Source organism: Heptranchias perlo, chromosome 17, assembly GCF_035084215.1.
Source record: "Heptranchias perlo isolate sHepPer1 chromosome 17, sHepPer1.hap1, whole genome shotgun sequence".
Classification (NCBI taxonomy): Eukaryota; Metazoa; Chordata; class Chondrichthyes; order Hexanchiformes; family Hexanchidae; genus Heptranchias; species Heptranchias perlo.
In genome coordinates this window covers 44,317,193-44,329,766 of record NC_090341.1, presented here as the reverse complement: position 1 = coordinate 44,329,766, position 12,574 = coordinate 44,317,193, and the positions used below count along the sequence as shown (strand labels likewise).

At 42.8% G+C, this 12,574-nt stretch overlaps 1 protein-coding gene across 1 annotated transcript in view; it reads left to right on the top strand.

Annotated features, from left to right (window-relative positions):
* The window catches only part of apeh (acylaminoacyl-peptide hydrolase), a 61,873-nt gene extending 50,747 nt beyond the window's left edge, over positions 1 to 11,126 (top strand). Inside the window, exons 19-22 of the mRNA XM_067998927.1 lie at positions 4,248 to 4,438; positions 5,129 to 5,231; positions 7,130 to 7,236; positions 8,996 to 11,126. Of these exons, the coding sequence (XP_067855028.1) occupies positions 4,248 to 4,438; positions 5,129 to 5,231; positions 7,130 to 7,236; positions 8,996 to 9,095 (501 nt within the window). The 3' untranslated portion in view covers positions 9,096 to 11,126. The remainder of the gene's footprint in view (positions 1 to 4,247; positions 4,439 to 5,128; positions 5,232 to 7,129; positions 7,237 to 8,995) is intronic.
* Positions 11,127 to 12,574: the final 1,448 nt, after the last annotated feature.

The following is a 12,574-nucleotide window of genomic DNA, read 5'->3' as shown; positions in this document are numbered from 1 at the left end:
CAGAGCTCTATAAATACAGGATCTGTATTTATTTTTTTATTTGTTATTCTCTGGGACGGAGGACCGGAGAATAACAAATATAGTCCCAATATATTTTTTAAAAAGGAGTAATTATTGACCAGTTAGCCTAACATTCATATTGGGACAAAAATGTTTGAGAGCATCCTATGGGACACTGTAAATGTACATCTAAAGAGAACAAGAATCGTAGGCACCTGTCAGCATTGTTTTAGAGCTATGTAATTCCTTGCAAATTTACTGGACTTTTCTTGAGCAAGTAGTTGGTGGATGAAGGTAATCTGGCAGATGGTGTTTGCTTTCATTTTCAAAAGGCAGTCAACCAAGGTCCTCACAATAGAGAAAATTAAGCTTCGTGGAATAGATGACAAAAAGATAGAAGGGGTGATTGCAGAAGAAGTTTGCAGATGATACAAAGATGGGAGGGAAAGTAGGGAGTGAGGAGGACATAAAAAAACCTACAAGGGGATATAGACAGGCTGGGTGAGTGGGCGGAGATTTGGCAGATGCGATGCAATACAATATTGGAAAATGTGAGGTTATGCACTTTGGCAGGAAAAATCAGAGAGCAAGTTATTATCTTAATGGCGAGAAACTGGAAAGTACTACAGTACAAAGGGATCTGGGGGTCCTAGTGCAAGAAAATCAAAAAGTTAGTATGCAGGTGCAGCAGGTGATCAAGAAGGCCAACGGAATGTTGGCTTTTATTGCTCGGGGGATAGAATATAAAAACAGGGAGGTATTGCTGCAGTTATATAAGGTATTGGTGAGACCGCACCTGGAATACTGCATACAGTTTTGGTGTCCATACTTAAGAAAAGACATACTTGCTCTTGAGGCAGTACAAAGAAGGTTCACTCGGTTAATCCCGGGGATGAGGGGGCGGACATATGAGGAGAGGTTGAGTAGATTGGGACTCTACTCATTGGAGTTCAGAAGAATGAGAGGCGATCTTATTGAAACATATAAGATTGTGAAGGGGCTTGATCGGGTGGATGCGGTAAGGATGTTCCCAAGGATGGGTGAAACTAGAACTAGGGGGCATAATCTTAGAATAAGGGGCTGCTCTTTCAAAACTGAGATGAGGAGAAACTTCTTCACTCAGAGGGTAGTAGGTCTGTGGAATTTGCTGCCCCAGGAAGCTGTGGAAGCTACATCATTAAATAAATTTAAAACAGAAATAGACAGTTTCCTAGAAGTAAAGGGAATTAGGGGTTACGGGGAGCGGGCAGGAAATTGGACATGAATTTAGATTTGAGGTTAGGATCAGATCAGCCATGATCTTATTGAATGGCGGAGCAGGCTCGAGGGGCCAATTGGCCTACTCCTGCTCTTATTTCTTATGTTCTTATGTGATAAGCAAAACTGCTGTGGGGAAAAAGTAGCCAGTGGTGTTCCACAGGATCTGTTCTAAGGCTTCTCTGTTCGTAATGTTTGCGAATGAGATGGAACAGGGTATCTAGTATATTAGCATTAAATTTGCTGATGACATAAAACCATATGAGCAATAAACGAATAGAAAGGAGATTATCTTTAGAGAAACTTGGATCAGTTAAGCAGATGGATAAATATTGAAGAAGGATTTTAATGTGGATAAATATACAGCAATGCATCTGAAAAAATGTATAACGTGAGAGGATCTCCGTAGACAGAGGCAGAAAAAGAGTTGGCAGTGATCATTAACCATACCCTACAAGCATCTGGTCAATGTGCAGTAGTTATCAGTCTATCGGGAACTGAAATGCATTTGGAGGGCATTGCATTACAAGTCAGAAAATGCTATTGATATTGTACAGATAAATGGTGAAGCAGACAAATGGATGAACGCATATAGTTTTTGGTCACCCTACCTCATAAAAAAGATGCAGATAAATTAGAAATGGTTCAGAGAAGAGTAATCAAGATGATTACAGGGATTAGGGGTCTAATTCATGAAGTGACGTACTCATTGGGGAAAAGAAGACATGAGAGGAGACATGATGCAGCTTTTTTAAAATAATGGAAGGTGTGGATAAGGTTGAAGTAAGGAAGCTACATAGCTTGGATATTGAGCCTGGGATTAGACACCTAATTCTGTGCAGACATGACTTTAGTACTTGATTTCTTTCACCCAATAGAAAAGCAGTTTTTGTTTAAAAGACCAATATCATTTAGTTTCTTCTTGAATGCAAAGGTTGCATTGAGAATTTTGTTGAGAATCATGGGGCATGATTTGAGAGAGCCTTTTGGGTGGGAAAACAGACAGGGAGAGATCACTGTCTTCAGGGGCTGGATGGGTTAGGGGCGATCGCAGTGGGGGGGTGGGTGGGAAGGGGGAGGGAGATGAGAACTTGGCGATCATGGTTGAGGGGAGGGGGGGAATTAGAACTCGGTGATCACGGGGGGAGGTGAGAACTCGGTGATCACGGGGGGAGGTGAGAACTCGGTGATCACGGGGGGAGGTGAGAACTCGGCGATCACGGGGGGAGGTGAGAACTCGGCGATCACGGGGGGAGGTGAGAACTCGGCGATCACGGGGGGAGGTGAGAACTCGGCGATCACGGGGGGAGGTGAGAACTCGGTGATCACGGGGGAGGTGAGAACTCGGTGATCGCGGGATCGGGGGGAGGTGGGAACTCGGCGATCGGGGGGAGGTGAGAACTCGGTGATCGCGGGATCGGGGGGAGGTGGGAACTCGCCGATCGGGGGGAGGTGGGAACTCGACGATCGCGGGGAGGTGGGAACTCGACGATCGCGGGGTGGGGGCAGGTGGGAACTCGACGATCGCGGGGTGGGGGCAGGTGGGAACTCGACGATCGCGGGGTGGGGGGAGGTGGGAACTCGACGATCACGGGGTGGGGGGGAGGTGAGAACTCGACGATCATGGGGTGGGGGGAGGTGAGAACTCGACGATCACGGGGTGGGGGGGAGGTGAGAACTCGACGATCACGGGGTGGGGGGGAGGTGAGAACTCGACGATCACGGGGTGGGGGGGGAGGTGAGAACTCGACGATCACGGGGTGGGGGGGAGGTGAGAACTCGACGATCACGGGGTGGGGGGGGAGGTGAGAACTCGACGATCACGGGGTGGGGGGGAGGTGAGAACTCGACGATCACGGGGTGGGGGGGAGGTGAGAACTCGACGATCACGGGGTGGGGGGGAGGTGAGAACTCGACTATCACGGGGTGGGGGGGAGGTGAGAACTCGACTATCACGGTGGGGGGATGAGAATGTGGGGGAGGTATAAAATTGGCGATTGGTTGGGGGGGAGGCCGGCCGGGTGGGGGACCGGCGGTGGCAGGTGAGCTTGTTGGGCCTGGACGAAACACTCCTGCTCCTCCTGGCCCACAACCAGTGCAATAGAGGCACTTACCTGAATGTACCGGCCCTTCTCATCTCCTTTTACCTGGCGAGATTCACGAGCCCCGAGTCCTGGAGGTGTTAAATTTAAAATTTATTAATTATCTCTGAGTTAAGGAATGCTACTTAACGTCTTTTAATGATGTTAAATGGGTGTGGACCAGGAGGAGCAGGAGTGTTTCCTCCAGGCCCAACAAGCTTACGTGCCACCATCGGTTCCCCCACGGTGGGCCTTCCCCCCTCTCCCTCCCCCCTCCCCCCCCCCCTCTCCCCCCATCGGCAACTTTCGACCTCCCCCACGTTCGTACCTCCCCACCCCCCGCAATTGCCGAGTTCCCATATCCCCCCCTCCTCCCCCCCGTGATTGGCGAGTTCTCGCCTCCCCCCCCTTCAAGTTCTCACCTCCCCTGCCCCCCCCCCCCCCCCCCCCGTCTTCAATTTCTCCCCTCCCCTTCATCGCCGAGTTCTCATCCCCCCCGCCCCGCGATCGGTAAATACATGCCTGCTGGCACTAATTGGGAACGTGACCTCATCCAGTGCATCATCATAAAACCCTGAAGTGGACTTGTTGGAGCCAGTTTGCAGTCGCGGTTAAAATTCCCCTGAAGGAGACTGAAAGGAAGTGTAAATCAAAGCTGTAGTGTGCATTCCTACAGGATTGATTTGGGCCTTGTCCTACGATTGGTCTGCTTTTTCTCAACTGTTTAGGGATGGTTTTCAGAGAGACAATTATATTTCTGCGCAAGAATCCTCTTTTTTTTATCCTCTTTAATATGCAGCCTTCCTGCTGTTGTAACAAAGCATAAATTAAAATTAAAGGGATCATTTGTGATCATTGCTTTCTGTTATTCAGTGTAATCAAAAGTTAAAACACTCACTTTTGTTTCAGTTTTCAGCAGAACATGTGTTGAAAGAAAGGTTTGCTGATACTGCTAAGGTTTTCGTAATTGGTGGCTCACATGGAGGTTTTCTTGCTGGTCACCTGATTGGACAGTACCCTGAATTTTACACAGCCTGTGTGACCAGAAACCCTGTCATTAACATCGCTTCCATGCTAGGAACAACAGATATCCCAGACTGGTGAGTACTAACTTTAAGGAGAGAGGGAGAATGCCTTTTTCATAATATATTATGTTTTTGTTGAAGTTTTGTTTCTTCAAAACATTTGAAAAAGGAGCAATTTTCATTATTTAAACAGAATTACAACATTAACAACAAAACTCTATAAACAAAAGTTTGATTTTATTTTTCCCCCACACTTTACATTTAGTTAATACATGCAGTTGTTATGTGGTTTGCTTACACAAAATTTACAACATATACGAGTCGATCTCCGTGGTGTTGCACATGGGAACTTAAGGCCAAGTGAATTCAGATGAAGCGAGGTTAGGGGATAGGGGTTAATTAGATCCGGCTGCAGAGATATATTTCAGTCCCGTTTTAAAGTGCCCCATTCTGCTCATATTTTCATCTTGTACTTTTTATTTTTTTTTATGATTAGTAGTTAAACAGCAAAAATACATCTAGAGTGCATGAGTACCTTATTTTACTTCTGATAATTTAAAGTCAGCTTTGAGCTTAAAAAATTGGAATTACTCAATAATTTGGATTAAGCGACACAAATGTTATAACATCGTGGGAATTTAGTGCAGCAAAATTTGCATTATCAGATCATTTAAATTTAGCGGCTTTGAATTATGAGTAGACTATATTCAAATGTAGGTGTGCTGAACCAATACAAAACCTCTGGAGCTATCTTATGTTTTTCAGGTGTACAGTGGAGGCTGGTTTTGAGTACACAGCTGATCAGCTTCCAACTCCTCCTTTGTTGGAAGCAATGTTGAACAAATCACCAATCGCATATGCTTCTCAAGTAAGCAGTTTGTAATTGTTCTTTCTGTACCATGTGTGTTCGATACTCTTGACTAAATGAAATCAGAATTACATTTTCACATCTTATATTTACAAATTGAAACTGATAAAACCATTGATGTTTTTGGGGGCATATCAATATGAGGGATGTCGGTGAAAAGTGGAAATGAGCACTTTTCCACTTTTAACCAGTATTCAAGCACTATCAGGGCAGGACAGCACAGGCTAGGTTGAGAATAAAGATCCTTCTATCCAAGAATGTGCCGATTTGGAATAGTGTCTTCAATGCTTGTGTGGCTCTTTTATTTTCCTATTTGGCATTCCTGTAGCTGCTGAATGAGATTTCCAAATTATGGGCAGTTTTGTGTTCTGGGCCTGTGCCCATTAGTTGCTAGAAGACACGGGATAAACTTATATCACTAAGAATCATTACACCCTGCAGAGGGGAAACTTTCATCCCACCAGTCTGGGCTGGGTTCAAACCCAGGTCACACAAGTGAAGAGGAACTGTCCCCTAGTTCTTCTCTTCTGCCATCCTTCCCTTTACATTTTTGACACATGGCTCCTAAATTAGAAATTTTTTGTACAACGTTCAATTTATTATTTGCTGCTCTTCCAATAGATCCTTTTTTTTTAAAGCCACCTTAATCACATTTCCTAATCCCCAGAAAGTGCCTGTGCCCATGGACTTGCAGTAATAATAGTACTTATTTATTGCTTGTTTGCTATTCCCTCCTGTGTTCTCTAACGATGCATGCTGTTTGCTCTCGTCATTTAGTTGAAAATTGCAACCTATCCTTCTGAAAAATAATTACTCTAAATATAGATAAGTGTGAGGTGGTGCATTTGGTAGGAAGAATAAAGCGGCCACATACTGCTTGGATAAGAGTCTAGATGGGGTAGACGAGCAAAGAGATCCAGGGGTACACATTCACAAATCACTAAAAGTAGTGACGCAGGTTAATAAGGCCATTTTAAAAAAAGGCAAACCAAGCGCTGGGGTTGATTTCTAGAGGGATAGAATTGAAAAGCAGAGAAGTTATGTTAAACTTGTATAGAACCTTGGTTAGACCACACTTGGAGTACTGTGCACAGTTCTGATCTCCATATTATAAAAAGGATATAGAGGCATTGGAGAAGGTGCAAAAAAGATTGACAAGGATGATACCAGAACTCAGAGGATATCCTTATCAGGAAAGGCTGAACAGGCTGGGGCTTTTTTCTCTAGAAAAGAGAAGGCTGTGGAGTGACCTGATAGAGGTCTTTAAGATAATGAAAGGATTTGACAGGGTAGAGAATATGTTTCTGCTTGTGGAGGAGTCCGAAACTAGAGGTCATAAATATAAGATAGTCACTAATAAATCCAAGTGGGAATAAAGGAGAAACTTCTTTACCAAAGAGTGGTAAGAATGTGGAACACGCTACCACAAGGATTAGTTGAGGCAAATAACATCGATGCATTTAAGCGGAAGCTAGATAATCACATGAGGGAGAAAGGAATAGAAGGATGTGCTGATAGGGTTAGATGAAGAGGGGTGGGAGGAAGCTCGTGTGGAGCATAAACACCGTATTAGATCATTTGGGCCGAATTACCTATTTCTGTGCTGTAGACTCGATGTAACTCGATGTGTCTGTGTATCGGGTGAGCCATATTCTGTGTACCTAGTGCATACACAGATTGCCAGTTGGTTATGAAAGATTAAACCATGTTACTTTGCCAAAATCACAAGTGGTGTGTATACATCATACAAGGCGCATTACACAGCCTCTTTTAGAGATGTGACTTCCTTCTGTTGTGGCTTGGGATATCAGCAGTTGAGGTGTAAGGCTGACTCTACCTTAACTTTGTTTCCCTCACTTTCCTATTCCACGTGAGAAATAACTTTCTGCTTCCTGCAGGTAAAGACTCCAGTGTTAATCATGCTGGGCGAGAAAGACAAACGGGTTCATCCCACCCAAGGCCTCGAATTCTATCGAGCACTGAAAGCCAGAGATGTTCCTGTACGGTATGTTTGGAATTAAAAGGAAACGGAACTTCTTTTCACCCTGGATCTAGTTTAAGGGTGGGATGGCAGAGAAAGAGAATGGCTTGATGGCACGGCTTTTTTAGCACTGATGTGTTACAGAATGTTATCTATCCAGGCCCTGAACCCCCCCGGACATCCCAGCTGGTCTGAGAAAATTCCCTGATAATTGAGGCACGCTTACTCTGAGCCCTGAGCAGTAACGAGTTGTGTTCTAGGGGCAGGATCAACATCAGAAGGGGGAAGGACATTAATCGTGTTGATCTCAATTGTAGCCAGTTGGAAAAGGGGCTTGTTTCATATGTCTTTTGAGAGAATCATCTCTGGCCAGGTGGCCAACTTGACAAGACTCCGCAAGGCAACTGTTGAACCTGTAGAAGTGAATGTAGTTCCTGTCAGGGAGGAGATATTTGAATTGCCATTTTGTTGCTGTCTTGGAGAGAATATTTAACCTGAAAGACAATTACCCTTATTTTAATGCATCTAAGGTGGAAGGCGGCTTTTTTGAAGAGGGAGGAGAACTCTACCGTTAACATATAGTTTGCGATTAGTAAACTTGTTTTGGGTGCAGCTTTCTGTAAAGTATGGGTGAAGAGAAGAATTTTATGTGGTGTGGAGGTTCAGCTGGGCCCATATAGCGAAAGAAAATAGTTTGGAAATTGTAGCATACAATGGATATTTATTGGGAAAATGACACAAGCGCAGATGAGGAGGACTGGACACTCAGAAAATACTTAAGAATAGGAAATTGTGTGTACTTTAGACATAGAATTTTAAGCTGCTGGTATTAATTCAAGTGAATTATTCTGATGGTAGAGCAAATATTGAGTGCTTTATGGACATCAACAGAAAAGGGAGATTAGTGCCCAGATTCTCTATCAGGCCGATATCTCCATATACATTTGATTTTAAAATTTAGCTGAGGATGCCAGCATGACATGAGTGCATTGGTAATAAATGTAGTGAGAGAGAACCTAAAGGTAAGCAGCTTCATGTGACTGAGAGTAGGGGAATGACATTTTCTTCTGTCAATATATTGTTGAATAGTATAGTCTACACAATGGTGTATTTTCTGGATTAGCACTGAGCCAGTAAGTGCACAGTTGCCCATTCATGTAGACATAACATACAGCACACCTATCCAAGCCCCCCAAACCAACCAAGAACCCCACATCTATCCCAGCTCACCCTTCATTGTCCATTATTCTAGTCTACGTGTAACAGTATTTTACCCTGCAATGTGGAAAGTTATCATCCTTGTAGCTTTTTTTTGGTAATAACTTGTAGACAGTATTTCTTAAAAAATATTACTATAATGGAGATAATGATCAGTCTGTAGTTTATTATAAGGCAGTCAAACCTCAAAGAGTTGACATGGTCTAAACATTGAAGGTCAGATGTGCTATTGGCTTGTACTATGGTACAGATGCTATGTTATTTTGTGTAACATATAGGAAGCCAACATTTCTTATATTTATTCAATTCTTTTTGCTGCCGGCTGCTTCGTTTCACTACAGTCCAGTGATTTGTCAAGCCATGATATTGGGATTTATTTTACTTACTGATACAGGGTAACATTGTTTCTGTACATTCTATCTCTATAAATAATTATTTTGCCGTTAATTTACTGTTACTTTTTCTTTAGATTTTTTTTCTTGTTTATATCATGAATGTGCCGGTGAAAATGCTCAATAGTATATTTTTAGATTTCAAAAACTAAAGAACTATTTTATTTTTCCAGGTTATTATGGTACACTGATAACAACCACTCACTGTCCAAAGTAGATGCAGAGGCCGACTCATTCATGAATATCGCGCTCTGGTTTGTAAAACACCTCTAATCCTGATTTTTTTCTCGAGGAGGCAGTCATTGTGGCATAGTACAAGATGAATTACTGGAGCCGTCAATGAAGATGTGATACATCGCAGTAGGCAACAGTCAATGAGACCCGAAACCCAGATGGCTACCTCAACCAGTACAGAGGCGTGTTTTGTATGTTCCACCGCAGCTCTTTGTAGCCACAGTATGTAAATATTTTTCATACTGAATCAGCTCAGACTAGCCAGGGTTTCAGCAATTAATGGGTATTTGATTAATCGTCACCCTTGTTTAGAGGAAGGATTTGCTGGCACATCAGTCAGTTCTACTGTAGGCAGCAAATGATTATTTCAGTTGTTGCCTGTAATTTTTCTGATAGCAACGCCATTCTACAATATGTTTTATTATATAATATAACCCACTTATAGTGAATAATTTATTTACTGGTCATTTGCCAGAATTAATTTGTGATGCCACATTGCAATTGACATTATGCCATGGAGCTTTGGGCAACTATTAAATGCATCATTTGGTGTCAGTACGCCACCTCTGCAGGAACTTTAATTTCCCTGCTGCAACATAGTAAAAAGAAAGGTCCAAACTATTTCTCTTTTTAAAAAAAAAATCTATAAACTATTCATAATAAAGAAAAATAAATATCTGACAATTCAATCTTAGGATTCTAATAATCTAATATATGCTCGTGCTATGCTCTTACACTTTGTATCCAGAGCATGAGGTCTTATTTGCTCATTGACAGTCACCCATTGTCCTCTCTCCCTCTCTGTCAGACTTTTCCTGAAATCGACTGCATGTTACTTTCCAGTAAGCCTTCACAGGTGACATCACAAATTCCTTTAATACTGTGCTGTTCCAATACCCTCTATTCAGCAGAGAAAATCTCACCGGGCTGAGGAACACAGCACCTCAAAAATAATGTGCAGCTATCAACCTTAGTTTTTGTCACTGGTACTGAGCAGGAGAAAGATTTTGATCCACCTGTACACTTTATACATTGTGCATGAAAGATGTCCACGGGTTTCTTGACTTGCATTGTAAGACAAAAATCTACTTAATGATGTAAAAGTTTCCATATTATTGTAAATGATAGACTTCATTTTTATGACAGTAATTTAATCTTAGGATTCAGATGACACTCATAAACCACTCTGCTCTGAGCTCTGCTCTTGGTTTTTATAATGTCGTTTAAACCCCTGGATTGAAATACAGCCACATAATTCCTCCCAGCAATCCATTATTCTATAGCAGTTCTGTGAATGTGAATGATGTGACTGGCCACTGATCTGAGAATTAACTGTCAGTTGATAACACTTTCCCTGGACAGACGGATAACCCCTTTATAGCTCATGAAGGTTCTTCCCTCTTTCTCTCTCCCCCCCCCCCCCCCCCTCCACAAAATATTCAGGTGGAAAATCTCTTCACGTAGTGCAGAAGTGTGCCTTGGTGTCTCCAAAGACTCATGACTGTTAAAACCAGGATTATACAAATCTCCTTGTAAATGCTGTCAATAAATCTGGTAGTTTTTACACACTGTCCACTACTGACTGTTCATTCCTCTGACTGTTACAAAGTACACCAGTGGCCGCGATGAAAGAATCATTCTAATACATTATCACCCGTCTGCTGCATTGAAGTGAAGAAAATACACACAGCCCAAAGTCTTACTGAAAAATGTCTGGAGAAGGAGAGACTGTGGAGATTGTGGAGCAGACTTAAAGGTTAGCAGTGGGGGTAGAGAGGGGGCTTCCTAGCTCATCTTCTTTAATAACAGGATGCTAGAACAAGGATTAATGCACTTAAACCAAGGCTGGTTTTAGGAAGAGCTGGAAAACTGTGCTGATGTGATTGGGCAGTCAGTATGAATTGCTGCAGCTGAGAATGGCAGAAAAATATTTCAATCTGAAAGTTAATTTATTTTTAAAAATCGCTAGTGCTTGCAGCTGAGCTTTTACATTTTAAACCTCTGGTTAAGCAAATGTAATTCACAACTATAACTGATTTCAGTGCCGCAGAATAAATTAAGTAAAACTTACTTGTGTTTTGTATTGATTTAGTTTTAATTTAGCTTGGTGATAGTGCAGCCTGGCTTGCAAGATTTTGCTGTTCAGTTTTATGTACACTTGTGGAAAGTTTCCAGCGAGCCTTTGGAAACAGTGCCTGTGGTCATCCCAAGCATGTACCAGAGATGAGAATATGGGCAAGCATGTAGCAGAGATCCTCCTCAGCAATCCTACACATCCTGAACTTGTGCATGGCAGCACTTGCCAGGCCCAGAACGCACCAGGTGGTTCTCTGATCTGCTTTCCCTGCATTCCGAATGGCCAAGATAAGCAATGGTTTGGGTGAAATGTAACCAAACGTTGCGGTGCAGTCCTTTTAAACAGTAAAACAACCTACAACTTCTGGCACTGTAGATAGGTGTGGAATATGGTTTCATCCTGGCAAGGAATGAATAGGCAGCCAGGATGTAAACTGGCACAGACGGGTGCTCGATATAGCACTTTCTACCTCAGATTCCCAGTGGTGACATGAAAGATGCTCAAATACAGAGCCTTCCACTGGACACTTTTGCCAGTCCTAATGGTAAAATGTTCTGCCAAGGGCTTTCCTGACAGAAGACAAAGGCAGGGAATCAGAGTGTACAGCAGCAAGAAATATAGGAAATCCCTCTGCACGGTATATAATGGCACAGAGGAAATCGCCAAGAGACAGCCCAAAGGAGGGACTCGGTACCTCACAACAAAAAGCAGTTCCAAGTGAACAGGAAGGTGACTCAGCTGTGAAGTTTTGAAATGGTCCTTTTCGGTGCCCATTGTCAACAACTGGCATTTCCAAGCAGGATATGGTACAGGCTACATGTAGAGTGACACTTCAACCATAAAGGTCCATCACAGGTCACGTGTAGTATGGATGAAATGCACGCTAAAGTACCTTCCACTCTGCTGCAACGACGTGACTTAGGTCCCAACATTCCTTGTTCTTTACCTCCTTTGGGGAGCACTCCTTTTACAAGCCCTTGCTGACAGTTGCCATAAATTAGCATCGATTTCTCTTGTCAGTCCCATATAAATTATGCTATGAAAAATTAATAGGTTGACCAACTCTGAAAATTTATATTGCTACTGGTTTCTGCAACACCAAATCCCTTCTATTTCTCTTTAAATTTATAACACTCCCGAGACTTATTCTGTGCAGTGAACTGTATAGTTCATATGAAAACAGTGATAAGTGCATTGATCCCAACCTCAAAAGAGCACCCTGTAATGCATCAGTGTAACCAATCCATTTCTACACCTGCCATCATAACGGTTTCTCACTGTGACTACCAATTTAGTGCCGATTTTGTGCTGTATATTTGCACCTACTGTGAACGCAGTTGATACTGCCCATACTAGTTTCATTTGGGATCCTTGAACTATCAGAGGACAGAGACTTCCATCTGGCCTGATTGGGCCGGATTGAAATCCAGGTCTCAAAAGT